Below are 15,190 nucleotides of genomic sequence, written 5' to 3' on the forward strand. Positions count from 1 at the left end.
ATTGCTGTTATAGGGCTAGTGGATCTTATATGTGAATTCAGCTCTGGGCATAATTAAGAAGGTTAGTACTTTAACCAGGAACCCATGTCCATGTATAAATGTTGTCCATTAAGCAAAAACTAGGAGGTAAAAACATAGGAAACATAATTCAAACTAAGATCCACTTTTAGTCCCAAAAGGACTTTTAAGAAACACATTTTCACACTGTATGCCTCCCAGTGGTGATACTATAGCTCTGTTGCAGCATTTGTACAGTCTTAATGTAATACATAATCATTAAAAAGAACTAGAGACTGAAAGTAATGAGTTTTTTCCATCTTGAGAAGGTAGTGCTTATGAATCATCATCTAAAAGACTGTGTAAAGCAGCCTCTAGTCTATATTAAAGCACTATCTAACAGAAATGTACATCGGAGAATAGATTAGCCTGTTTTTTTTTTTTTTTTTTTTGTATTATGTTCAAGATTTTATTGATAGTTATCCCACAGGGATAGAGTCAAGAAGGTAAATGACAAATAATAACGGCAACAAAAAGAAACCAAACAAAAAAAAAAAAGATTTGATGAAAAATGACTCGAAAATATGAATACATATATATATATATAAAAAAAAAAGAAGTAAAATGGGTAAGACAAAATGTGCCTGACTTTACCCTTTTTTTTACTGCTACTTTCATAATTACAGAGAGGCTGAAATATGTAATAAGTAGTTTTACTCAGTAGACAAAGTTCTAAAACTGTAATAAATGAGTCATTGTAAGGAAAGGATTTTTAATCAGTCGTCTCTGCCAGAATGCTGGAAAGTCATATTAGAGTGAGTCACTTTTGAAATTAATCTTGTAAAGTAAAACCATCCTAGTATGGGTGGCCTTGGAATGTCAAAGCAATTATGTCTTTTTAACTTCTAAACGTTTCGTTCTATTTGTCTCTTATTCAGTGCTGGTCTCTGTAACAAACAAGTTGATACATTGATAGATGACTCTGCATTTTAGTTGTTGAGTTATTCAATTATATTTGCTCAAAATATAGGAAGATATACAAAGAAATTTCTCGCAATGAGTGGATTGAAGATGAAAAAACGAGGAGAGTTTATCACTGCACCCACATTTCTTCCCAATTTGTCAGCTCTTGCACGCATACATTTACACCTGTTCACTCTCTCTTCCTCTGCGCCTCGTCTCCCTGGGATTTGATCTGGCACCTGTTGTGGTAATTACATGTTTATCTTAACGGTCTCTTACCCTGTCATCAATAACAAATTAGCATAACATTGGTTAATGAGTTTGGCATACGTGGTCTATTCTACTCTTTTCCGTTGACATTGCTTTAATGACTACCTCTAAAGAAGTTGTTTGTTTCTCCCACACCATTAATCACCAACAGCACAGTGTCACTCTTTACAGGAGCCCTAAAACATATTCTTAGTCTACACTGTATATTTTATTTTTTCCTAATAGTATGTTTTATCAAAAGTCAGTGATTAAACCGTTGTGTGATGGGCCTATGAAGAATATACATTACTTGTACAATACCTTTAATAAAAGGATTTTAATCATAATGTTTTTTTTGGAATTAAGAACAAAAATTAAGTAATTTTTTAAACATGATATTGACTAGAAGTAGTTAAACAGCCCACTATTTTTGCACATTAAAGCTGATATCCGGACTTTCTGAGAAATGTCTCGATGTCCCGCCCTAAACAGTCTCACTTCCTCCCACTGCCTTTGACCAATCTACCAGAAGCCACGCCTCTACTTTTCTGCATGTGCATCGCAAAAGTCTCAAAAACAGGAAGTCAAAGCCTATTGGCTGGGCACACTCGGCAATTGTTTTCATTTATATAAAGGTCTATAGGACGAAGGAGGGACTTATATACATTAATGTATATGATTGACCACCAGCAGTAGACCATAGTAAAGGACTAGTGAGGTTTTTTTTCGCATTTCAACAGAATCATACATAAACATAGATTTCTCAGAAACTCCGGATATCAGCTTTAAGTTACCATGTTTGAAAGGCAGGTGTTAAAGGTCCAGTATTTTTCATTTTGTCACCCGTCTCCAATTGTTCTAAGAACCCCAACTACATAGTATTTGAGGTTTATTTGCCCAAACTCACCTGTTTTCTGGAGTTTTAGCCCTCCTAAAAACACTGTTTTTTGGGCCTTCGTGCTTATGCATGAGTTTATCACAGCAGCAGGAGAGTAAATCATTAACAGTTGCTTTCTTCTGCTCTTCTGACCACACAAAAAATCAATTTATGATGGTAGTCTATTTTTTTGTCCAACCTCTGCGTCACATTGGGTCACAAACACGTCAAATCATCCCATAAAAGCGACACAAGGCGACATAACAGCTGCTAAAAATGAAACTGATTGGGAGTGCTCACGCTGCTCTTTGGATTATCTTTGAACTGAACGTAAAGATACTAACTGTAATATCAACCTGCCTTTGCTATGTTTGTTTTACGTCTGAGGTAGTCTGAGAGGGAGGAGCTCACACACTTATGTAGGGTTGGAGGAGCCAGGATTGTCAGGAGGAGGAGTTTCCTCATCATGACGCATGAAGTGGGAAAAATCCAACTCGCCCATTTGGAGCTGACTTTTTACAAAATGTAAAAAAAACATTAGGAAGTGAGGTTTTTCATAATACTGTCCCTTTAAGTGTCAGCTTTACACACAACAGCTGCAGAGATTGAAGAATGAAGCTAATCTCTGAATTAAAAAAAATCTGTGAAATATGTATATGTTGCAATATTTGCTGTAATTCAAAAATATATTCATTCTCCTCTTCCACTAATCTCAAATTTCATATACATATAACACCAGAGCTGGAGTGCACCTGTTATAACCTGCATTGACAATCTTTGTAAATCATTTACAAGGCAAAGACACAATGCTTACTTTCTACTTGCATTTAGCTCTCTTTGTTTTTGCTCTTAGGGCCTTTGTGTCTTTTTTCACCCAATCAGCATCAGGGAGCCAGATAAACTCTTCCTATCAATAAAAAAAGCACTATATAGAGAAAATGAAACTTGTATCACACCTGTTCTAATATTTGTTTGTCACTGCAGCTACAATAATCACCAAAGGCTCATTAATTCCGCCAAAAGTCATATTTTTGGGGTAAATTGTAAAAATTTCCTCCGCTTATTCTGAGTAAATATGAAATTTACGAGTTCTTTAATGAAAAGAAGTGATTCAACTAATGAAGTGAAAAGTGAAGTATAGTGCTGCACTTCAAACACAGGATGATCAAGAACTACCTTTCTAAATTCCTAAAAAGTCGTCTGCTGGAGATGAAAGCTTTGCTCAGACACGTTGATGCTATGAACTGATGCGATGCACCATACGCTTGCATTCAAATGTTGAATAGTCTTTTTAGTGCAAATGTAGGATTAGATCTTCTTTAGGATTTTTGTCATTTGTCAGGGTTTTTTTTCTGACGATCTACCATCTCATGTTGTTTGCATGAGTTGTGTTTGTTTCTACCTCATGAATCTTTGTATTCAATGCCAGGAAAAAAAAAAAAAAAAACATTTGCATTTGAGTGACATTTTGCATTTGTGGAACGCTGTTGTGTGGTGGAAATTTGGACAAAACTTCAAAAACACAGTGGCGCACCAGGACTGCTCGCTATTTGCATCACATCTCACACAGACATGCATAAACAGCATCTCTACACAATACAACCACGCAAATGTAGCTAACGATCCACCGCATTTTTGTGGTACGGTGAACAAAACACGGCTATTCTTTTGTAAAATACTGCTCTGTGTGTGTGTGTGCGCATGTGTGTGTGGGAGTAGATTACAGAAACAGGCAACATGAGGTAAAAAGAGAGTACAAGTAAAAAAAAAATGAAAAAAAAAACCAAGAAAAGAAACATAAAAATATAAAACTGAGTATTGAAAATTTTAATAATTGTCATACCATTTCATAAAGTTGCATTTTTAGATTTATTTATTTTACTGTTTATTCTTGGCATCTTGCTAACCCTTGTTATTTCTTCCCATTATGAAAGAGCTGCTCTAAACTGGATATTCTCCCTGGTCTCATTTACATTTACATTAGGATTTAGGAAAGCAGCTGATGCTCCAAGCCAGAAAAAGTCCACAACCATACAATGAGAGAGTGAGCAGAAGAAAAACCATTGTGTTCTATTTTTATTATTATTTTTTTTAAACTATCATGCAGATAAATTAGACAAATAATGAGAGCTCACGATACACCTCAGCAAGAGTCTCTGAATGTGTTGGATACAGTTTTAGGGCTGTATTATCTCATCAAGTAAATTGTGTTTTTTTATTGCATTGCATCTTAGGTTAAAGGTAGTAGAAATAATATTAGTTGTCGAAGTAATAACAATGAATTTAGTAATATAACAGTTTTTTTTTTTTTTAAAGAAGGCCAAAGATTCCTCAAAAAGCTTGATGAGCAATACTGAATATTTTTCTCTGTTGGAGGGATGCTGTATCTTGTGGAACTGAAAAAATTTGAAACATATTGAAACATTCACAATTTGTAGAAATCTACTTACTTAATTTGCTTACTTTCATATATTAGATAATTAAGATTTAAGGAAACCTTCATCGTCTCTGGTCAAAATGGAATTCACATTTATCACAATCAGAAATCCTTTATTTATCCCAGGGGGAAATTACTTGTGTTACAAATAAAATAATAAAGAGAGTCTTTCTGGATACATACGTTAAAAGCAACACAATTTCCACATCTAAATGGTGTAGTGGACTTCTCTCCTTTTTTGTAGCTTTTCTTTTACAGCTTTTTCTGGGCTCTAATATAATACGTGTTTAGAAAATCTCTATGTATCAATCCTGTATCATGCATTGTTCATGTTCTTAAATATCACTGAATGAACTGCTCTACAGATTTGAATTGTAGTTGTGTAACTTTTCACTTGGTCATGTGATCTGTTGAAAATCTTTAAAGGAAGTAGCTTGGCAGCCATTTTGTCACTGCCCTGATGAAGGCCTGTTTGGCTGAATCATGTTGCCGTGGTTTTTATGATTAAATAGCCCTCATGGAATAAAGGCTTTTTAACTACAGTCTCTCTGAGTGCCCCAGATCTTTTTGAAACTCTAAGTTGGATCCTCAAACTGAAGAGCACCAGGGAGACAACTTATTTTTTCAAGCAACTTTCTAACACAAGAAACCCATGCAGCACATTTGACACTTTAATCATTGTTGTGTGTGTTTGTGTGTGTGTTTTTAGTGAGTCAGAGTGGTCTGGCTGGTGATGTTTGCCCAGATCCTGGAGTTCCTGACAACGGCAAGAGGATGGGCTCTACTTTTCAGTAAGTTTTGTCTTTCACGTTTATTTGTTCTAATGTACATACAGTAAACATCTAACTTTACATACTTACCATACTTCATTACTTTATTCCAACTGTTTAAAGGTGCAGTCCACAGCTCCCTCCCTCCCCACTGCTCTCTTGCCCTGCCTCCAAACTTTCCAAAGTTCCTCTCTCAGAGGAGCTTATAAGCTAACGTTAGTCCGACAGCAACATCACAGTAATTAAACATGCTCTGTTAAAAGCATATTACTGCAGCGCATCTCTCTCTCAATGTGCACACACCTCAGCAGCAGCAGCAGCAACAACAACGCATTGTCACTTACAGCAGCCCACACGGAGGCTGCTGCGCACACATGAACAACACATGCACTACAGAGTTCTAGTGTAACAATTACAAATCAAACATAATGTTAATCAAGCAGCAATAATTACCTTTGAAGCAGAAAAGTCACTAATTCCATCTTCTACTCCTCCAGACCATAAACTGTAAAAAATACAGTGCTCCAGCCCCGGGAAAGGGGCGGGGCCTGTGAGCAACAGCTGTCAGACAGTCCATCAAACACAATCCTGGCTCTGATTGGTCCTTTTTGTGACAATAGTTGCAGACTGCACCTTTAATGATGTTTGGGGGTTAGGTTTAAACTAAATCAACTGCAGAAGAAAAAACACTGATTGAACCTTTTGAGCAGGGGCTATCAGAGAACTGAGCTAATATTTAAAGGGGGGTATCAAAAAGAACTTAAAGAAATTTCCCTCTGATTTCAGAAATGTGTAATTCTGAAATGTACATTATTTTTCAGTTTGGGGTAACCAAACCTTTTTTTTTTTTTAACCTCTGGTGGTTCAGTACGAGCTTTGTACCATTTCAAGCTATTCATTGAACTTGCATGACTTAAATTGCAATAAATAATTGGAAAAATTAGGGTGTTCTAAAACCTTTGACCGGTAGAGTAATTTAATGGACTTGAGGATTTTAAAGAGATGCAAACTGTGATATGTGTTTCTCAGAAGAGGACTGTGCATTTTATATCCAGGCTTTCAGTGGTCTTCAGCTTGAATTAATCACCTTCTAATAGCATCATTATCTCCCCACAGCTATTGAAAGATATATATATATATATAGTATAGAGCAGAGAGATTGCTGAATCACTGATTCATGGGGCTTTTGAAGCCATAATAAATGGCATTATAAGCAACAAACCAAAATCAAGCCGCAAGCGGGGTTGTAGGGTCCGAAGAAGAAGCCGAGGTTGGTAACCCAAGTTATCCCAATGTTGGGGATCGGGGTTTGGCCTGAGCAAATTTAGTGCAAATTGGTCGAAAGACAGCTGAGATATTGCATTTCAAATGCTTTAGGATTTACATTAGCCTAGTATTACAATTAACCTAGCAGTGCATTAACCAAGCATTAGCCTAGCATAAGTATTTGGCTAACATTAGCATTAGCCTAGCATTAGAATTAACCTAGCAGTGGCATTAACCAAGCATTAGCCTCGCATAAGTATTTGGCTAACATTAGCATTAGCCTAGCATTAGCAATAACCTGGCATTAGCATTAGCCTAGCAATAGCATTATCCTTATATTAGCTTTAACCTAGCAATAGCATTTACTTAGCATTAACATTAGCTAGCAATAGCATGAACCTAGCATTAACATCAGAATCAGAATCAACTTTATTGACCAAGTAATGTATGTTATACACACGAGGAATTTGACTTGGTGAACTGTGCTCTCTCTAATAGTGTAAACATTAAATAATAACAATCAACTCGAAAAAATAATTATAAATATAAACATAATTATAAACAGTAGTTAGACTAGAATGTGCAAAACTAAATAAAATAACAAGATAATAATAATAATAATAATAATAATAATAATAATAATAATAATAATAATAACAATTTAAAAAGAAAAATAATAATAAAATATAATAATAATAAGATAATAGTGCAGTAGTGCAGGAGAACATTTAAATTAAATAGTATGTACATGAACATTCTCAGTGACAGATAACATGAATGTAGCATTAGCATTAATCTAACAATGGCAATGTAGCAATAACCTAGCATTAGCCAAGCGATAGCAATGATATTACAGTAAAACAGGAAAAACCAGTATAACCAGTAAAATCAAGTAGAAGGACTGTTTACAAAGTAGTATTAGTTAAAAACCCAGTATAAAGGCAAAACCAGTTAAAAATCAATCTCATTGAATTTGATGCACATCCTTTGAAAAGTAGCCAAGATACAGCATTTAGAATGTGATGGCGAAGGATTTTCCGGTGACATTATAGGCCCCTCCCACTGATCACAACCTGTTTTTTTCTTCATCAACGACCTGCTCCCATCTTAAAACTCTCAAAACTCATCCAACACTATTTTGAAGTCTACACAACATATCATCTTTCCACTAGAGCTGTTACACTAAAGTGGCACCATCTGAGAACGCAGGTTGATGGGTAATTTTCACATTGATTATTGTTTTGGCCTGGACGACCATTATGTGTATCAAATATTAGGCTGTTTGAACTTTGTATATTATATTATAGCGGTTTTTTGATTATGGCATACTAAATTATGACATTTTACAGCAGGCCTGAGGTGTGTGCGAATTTTGGTGAGACTGTAGGCATGCTCAGGGTGTCAAATTAGTGATTAAAGGTTGCCTGTGTATAATAATATAAGCAATTACAATAGGTTTCTATGTCCCATTATGGGACTTCGGACCCTAATTAACACAGTTGCAATCTTTTTATTGCGTTAAAAAAAAGTAGAAAATAATTCAAACCAACCTAATAAAATAAAAGTTTTACTCACCAAAATTAATAATTTCTAATGGAACATCATTTGTGTTCAGTCAGTCTTGAAAATGTCTTTGTAAGTAAATCCGCAACCAAATGCCTGCCTCTGTCAGCTCCGGTGAATTGATGACACAGCTGATATAAACAGAAATGAGATTCAAATTGCTGAAGATACTGACTGGTGTATTCTCTCCGACTATTCTTTCTAAGGATGTGAAAATGTTGTTGATACTATAAAAAAAAAATATAATAAACAGATTTTAGTCCTGGTTCTAAAGACCTCAAGGCATATTTCTTTGACTTAGAAAAACATTGATTCATGTATCTTCCTTTGTTATTCACTTGACCAAGCATACATAGTAAATAATACAACTTCCTGAACAGCATGTCAGTGTGTTGCAAGGCCATAGAGACAGACTTTTGCATTGATGTACTGAATTAGTAATACGAGCAATTTAGAGACTACATTTTCCCTCATATATATCAACAAAATGTATTTTTTATTGTGGAGGAAGACCTGGAGCAAAGATAGGGAAAACATGCCAACTTACAGTACTTACGTACAGCGATTTCTTCCACTGTGACAGAAATGATAAGTAAAGTAAATAAAACACCCTAACCACAGAAACTACATGATTCAAGGAAGATTGTGTTAAAGCAGAACTCAGAAACTTGTGCTTAGCGCTCCCCCTAAAGGTCCCTTTTGGTTATGTCCCTGTCGTAACACTCCGCCTCCCCCGCCGCCTGCCTCACCCCTCAGCTACATGCACACCTTTGCTCTCCCAAGACGGTAGCAACCGATCACTGAAAAATCCTAATACAACAGTGACACTAAGGGTGCTTTCACACATATAGTCCCATGTGACCATGTGAACAGCATGAGGAAGAGAGACAAGTAAAATAAATGAATGATGTGGGAGTAACATGGAAGGGAGTGTGGAAATGTGTGTGATGTATGTTTGTGTGCTGACAAAGCGACTTTGAAAATGGATGGAGGAATAGATAGATTGATTGATTGATATTTGTGTGTGTGCTGCCTGATGGAGCGCTGGGTTGTGAGTGTGTGCATGCCTGTTGCCGCGACGACATTATTGCTGTGTGTTGCTGCTGAGCTGTCACTGCATGGAGTTACTCCGTTCCTCAGACAAAGGTCATCTCTGACTTTTTTTTTGCTGGCTATAAGTTTGAGAAAAGTGAATTTGTAGACAACGTGTGCATATCATAATCTAGCATTAGTTTGGCAGGGAGAGTTGCAAATGCTGTTTTCTGGCTAGAGACAGCAGGGGGAGATAAAAGACCCCCAATCACTAGTATTACCCTCACAGGGACTACGAGAATGACTTATTAAGGTGAAAAAGTTACTTAGTGCTGCTTTATAACTTGTTGTTTATTTGGTAGTTTTAGATGTCATTGCTAATGCTAATGGCATGTCACAGCTTCTGCTTAATCAGAAGAAAACCCAGATGAATTAAAAATCAGACATTTCTTCTTGCCATGACTATTCCCTAATGTATCAATTGTAATATGTGGGTGTTTATGAAATGTCATTTCAATTGACATTATTCTGAGTTTATGTTCAGGCCAAAAAGTGTAAAAAAAAAACCTTTACTAAAGTTTAGTGTGTAAAAAATTATTACAGGTTTCTAATGTGTGTTCTATTCCTGCTATTCCATGTGCATGTATGTACTGTAAGTTGCACACTGTAATAACGGTGTCATTCTAATCATCGCTCAACGTCAAGCAGCAGGAGCTGAAACATAATTGTACAGAAAAAACAAAAGCCTTATTTACAGAGCCTTTGGCGGCAGCTTTAAGGTTTCACGCTGGGGGTTGAACATAATCCAATTCACAGTGGTGAGGACAACGTATGGTTCCTTTCACAGGGACTTAAAGAGAAGTCATCCTACCTGTAATTGTGTATTTCACAGTGGGGAGGTCGGATAATAGATCTTTGTTTCCGCTCATGATAGTTGCACAAACTGTGGTCGAAGTGTCGGTCTCCCTGTGACAAACACGCAAAGGGAAAGATTTAACCTTTTTTTTCATCCCTCTGTGGTTAGCAGTGTGGAGCTAATCAACCACCAAACTCAGCAATGTCGTGATTGTTTTGCCAGATGCTCGACTGTATGGTGTGTCAGCATGGTGGAGGAATTGGGCAACCAAGATACAAGAAGCCACGCAGACTCCACTTAAGGAGCTGAATATCTCATGTTTTTGACAACAGGAAATTGGAGAGACTTGGAAAACAGTAATATTTAGATCAGGGGTGTCAAACTCATTTTAGTTCAGGGGCCAAATACAGATAAGTTTGATCTGAAGTGCTCCACAAAGGTGGGAAATCAAACAATTTCCATATTAGTGCTACTTTGTATTTCCATGTATAAATTATATAAAATTATGTAATATATAAGACACCAACAATATCCAACTAATAGATGGCCGGTAGTGACTATATTTATTTAATTTAGGAAAATCTTGTCAAATTATTTGAGGATTGAGCAGGATTTTGGAAAAATTAGGATTTATTTCAACAATTTGAGAGTTAAAATGACTTCCATTGTGTTATCCAAGCATGGGAAAACTGTGAACCCCTGCAAATATTGTGACAAATTCAATGCAACTCTCCTTAAATAATTTTAAAATTCTACTTCCAAATAAATCTGTTAAAAAAATTTTTTTTTAAGTGTATTATTTTTGCATGGATGCCCATATTTACTTTTAGATATCATACAGTGATTTAAAATGATTTTCAATTTCTGCTTGATTTAAAAAAAATTTTTAACATTACCAAAATGTCCAGGGTTAAGCTCCCGTGGAAATTTGCCAGATATTTTACGATCCTTTGCAACCCTACTGCGATACTCACAACTAAATAATTTGGTCAACACTGTTTTCTCAGCCATTTCTACTTTGCCTCGTGGGCCGACTTTGAGTTTTTCCAGGGCCGTATTTGGCCCCCGGGCTTCGAGTTTGACACATGATTTAGATGATAGGAGATTTAGAAAAAAGAAAAAACTGATAGGAAATAGAATAGAAAAATAAAGGAAAGAAGGCAGCTTAAATAATTCATGAAAAGGATGGTATAGTGCCTGAGATAAATAGGAGTAATAGATTCAAAATGGCCTTTAATGATGATGATCAGCTGCCTCATTATTGCCATGGTCATATTCCATTCATCATGCACTCTTGGAATCTTCTGTTTTCACAATGAGGTGCTTTCATATGTCGCTATACTGTAACTTTGAGTAGTTGTCTCCACCACCGAGCAAAATCTAAATCTAAAATAGCACTGCTGTAATAACTGTTGCAATGGTCATGTCTCTTTCACAGAATTGGCTCCAGTGTGCAGTTCAGTTGTGATGACAGCTATGTACTGCAAGGATCTAAAAGTATCACCTGTCAGCGAGTCACAGACACCCTGGCTGCCTGGAGTGATCACAGACCCATCTGCAGAAGTAAGTTCATGCTCTTTGGGCTTACAGAGAGCTTATGTGGTGTGTGTGCAATGGTAAAATGGCTTATAAATGGTGATAAAAATCAACTACATTACTGTGTGTGTGTGTATGTATGTATATATATAAATATATATATATATATATAGTTGCCCAGCATAATCATATGGCATACAGTTTTAAAAAAAAAATGAGTCAATGTACCACGCAATTACACACTTTTCTATCATTAATTTGAGCTTTTAGTTAGAAAGTAGAAAACTTAACATTTAAAACATTTAAAAAAACTCTTGCATTGACTTCCTATTTGACAAAAGTACTTCCAAATGCATTAGTGTGATCCTGGTAATTAAGGATACAGTAAAGTGCAAGCATTCTTATCTAGGATTGATTTTTTCAAATACTCCTGTGCATCCTCTCAGGTGGCGCACAACGTTAACCCTTCAGCACCAATGACGCACTATACTGGCTATCATATATTTTCAGGCAAAGCAGCAATCGCATTAGGATTTCACATTCACTGTAAAGTAAGATATATGTAGTCCAAATGTAAAACTATGAATTTTTAATGTGTTTTTAATGTTTTCTGAATCAGAGTTAAATTAAAAAGCAATTGTGTGCTTTGATGAATGGCTTCATTGTTAATATGCTTCATGCTGTTTGTTTATTGCAAGACTGCACTTATTCTACCAGTGATCAATAATAAACTGAATGGCACAATTTACTAAAACCAAAGTCAAAAATTCAGAACATTTGTCAGCATGTTTTGTCATGATGTTATGTTAAGTGACAGCTTCTCTTCTTTGGGAACATATGCTTTCTTTATTACTATAAAAGCTTTACCCTCAAAGGACAAGAGGCAACTTGAGAATTTACTGCACAATGATTCATAAAGTCTTACATCTATGAAAAATGTCATTGATGAGCCAAACACAGGTTACTGTGTGTACCAAAACATATTCCGAAATACAATGGTTCATCATTATTTCTTTAATTCATCTGCTGGAGCCTATAAGCCTTTTTCACACTATCTCGAAATCTCGCTCTCGTTCAGTTCTCGCGCAAAGGTCAAGAGGTATAAATTCTCCATGGTTGCCAGTGCAGACAGCGAGTCTGATAGAGGTATAGATTATTTCTCCCGTTGGAGAGTTGATTCCTTCAAAGATATTTTGCAGAAACGGGGTATCGGTCTATAAGGCAGGAAGTATTGGTTAGCTGCTAAAGCTTATGCTGCACACGAGCTGAAAATTCAGGTTTTTCCTGACTTTTTATACAGTGACCAATCAGCTGATCAGTGCGGTTTCACTAATCGGACTGTCCATTTTGTGCACTTCCTTCAAATTTGTAAATTTAAATAAAATAGCTTAATAAAAAATAACCATAGGTTATTGAATGGTGTACCTTGTAAATTTACCTTTTTAAAGTGAGAACTCGTACTTTTCACACAATCTCGCTTGTCCCATCAATAATAATTATTAACATATTTTGATTATTATTGTTAAAACAACTACACAAGTCAGAAAAAGAAACTAACAATACTAAAGGAAAATCCAGAAAATACATAACAATAACATCATGTTAAAAGCTTGGGAGAGGAGTGTGGAAGCAGAGGGAGGTCTCCGCTTTGATACTGCTTCTCCGGTAGTCGGGAGTCGGGTGTTTTTGTGCACCAGGGGTCACCTGTGTGGAAGTGACTTGTTTCCATACTGCCACTGAACTACCTCCATTGGTTTTTAAAACGTGTTCGGATTGGACCGCTAGTGACATCAGCAGAAAACCCTGGTCCCCTCCTCGATTCCGAATATGTGTAATCTGAATAATATAAACACTATTAAAACACTAAAGATCTCTGGACTAAAATTACAAACGCTGTTCGGTTGGAAATATCAATAGACAGACCAAGCTTGTGGACATTTTTATCCCTCTCGACCTATGACCCCGCAGGTTGCACGTGTGCAGTTCCAAAGTGTGAAAAGGCTTATTCCAGTTTACTTTGTTTGCAAGGTGGCGGACCTGATAGGACACCAGTCTTCAAAAACATTTTTATTCACTGATGTCTTCCTGCTTCAAAATACCCAAGTCTAATGAACGTTTCACCACGCAGCTCTACAAATGGCCGAGTAATGAGCTACCCTTTAGTCAGGTCTGGTTGAGCCGGAAGACAAAGAAGCCTTTCTTATTAAAAATCCCCTGGTTTAATGTAAACCTTAAAGGCAAGATCACATCAGTGTTTTATAAATGATGGCTCTCTTCCTTAGTGACTGCCTCAATAACTAACTGCACAAGGGCTTGAGCAGTTATGCAGTGTCCACGTGTTTATTGACAATTCCCTGTTGGTTTTGATGTTGCAAACCAGCTGACAGCAAGCACACATGCTTAAGCATAAGCACACACATTGACATCCGATGTCCATGTAAGGACAATGTCACAGACCCCATAGCTGCAGTGGTATTTGCCTTGAGCTCTGTGTGTTTGTGACAGACAGGCAGTCCCTGAGCTCAGACACATACTGTAGGGTGGCTGTCACATCCTGTTACTTTGTATGTACGTGTGTTTTTTTCTGTATTTGCAGTGTGTGCCTGTGATGTATACTTATATTGGTCTGTGACTGCAGGAATGCATCTGAATACATGGGCTTTTCCCCTCCTATTCATTAGAAGCTTTCAATTATTATTATTATTATTATTATTATTATTATTATTATTATTATTATTATTATTATATTTTTTGTTTTAAGTAAGATGAGGAAGGAATTCCAAAGATGGATAAGTAATATCTGAATCTTTATTATTTGATTTATGAAATTGCATTTCTTGGTATCTTGTGTTGATTTTACATAGAATTTTGAAAAAAATTAAAATAATTTGGATTTTTGTTTTTAAAATTGATCTTCTATAGTTTTAATTCACTCTGCAAATACTGCAGCTTTCCCATTCAAACTTTACAGATAAAGAAAATGTATACGTGACCAGTTAAGCTGAGATTTGTAATTTCTTTACCTTTATGGTAAACAATGCTGCCTGACACTGCAGACAACGTATCACTGGTGTCCCATAGCTCATTAATAGAACGGCATTATGTCCAGGGTACACTCTGCTTGTATCCTAAGTCAGGGGGGATATCCTCAAACAAGCTTCCGCAACACTGCATACGGGATGAGTCAATGTAGTAGGCAAGATTAATAAATCAAATGGCTGTCTTCTCCAGTAATCACTGCCTCTCGTTTTCCATTATGAAAGTACTATTATCACTGAGATTACAAAACTAAATGCACAAAGCCATTTAAAACTTACGGTACTAATTACTGTAAAGTAATTTTGTCTTTGGTGGAAAATCTGAGCTACCTTTGAATTTGTACCTTGTCCATTGCTGGACTAACATATACTGACAAGCTATGATAATCCACACCCATTCTACATTACTATTAGTTTCGAGTCTCCAATTTACTCTTGAGGAACATGCAAGCTCAGCACAGTAGAGGTGGGCGATACTGCTAAATTTTGTATTTATCCATTACCAAGTAAATACAGGCCAATATCGTCATTACTGATCCTGATCCAATACTTTTTGATATCTAAAGTTGATATATCATCAAACTGCTTTTTGTTTGGAATATTTTG

General features: G+C 36.2%; 1 protein-coding gene across 1 annotated transcript in view; it reads left to right on the top strand.

Annotated features, from left to right (window-relative positions):
* The window catches only part of LOC114461190 (CUB and sushi domain-containing protein 1-like), a 478,378-nt gene that overhangs the window by 277,296 nt on the left and 185,892 nt on the right, over nucleotides 1–15,190 (top strand). Inside the window, exons 8-9 of the mRNA XM_028443085.1 lie at nucleotides 5,233–5,314; nucleotides 11,449–11,573. Of these exons, the coding sequence (XP_028298886.1) occupies nucleotides 5,233–5,314; nucleotides 11,449–11,573 (207 nt within the window). The remainder of the gene's footprint in view (nucleotides 1–5,232; nucleotides 5,315–11,448; nucleotides 11,574–15,190) is intronic.

This window comes from Gouania willdenowi, chromosome 3 (genome assembly GCF_900634775.1).
Source record: "Gouania willdenowi chromosome 3, fGouWil2.1, whole genome shotgun sequence".
NCBI lineage: Eukaryota > Metazoa > Chordata > Actinopteri > Blenniiformes > Gobiesocidae > Gouania > Gouania willdenowi.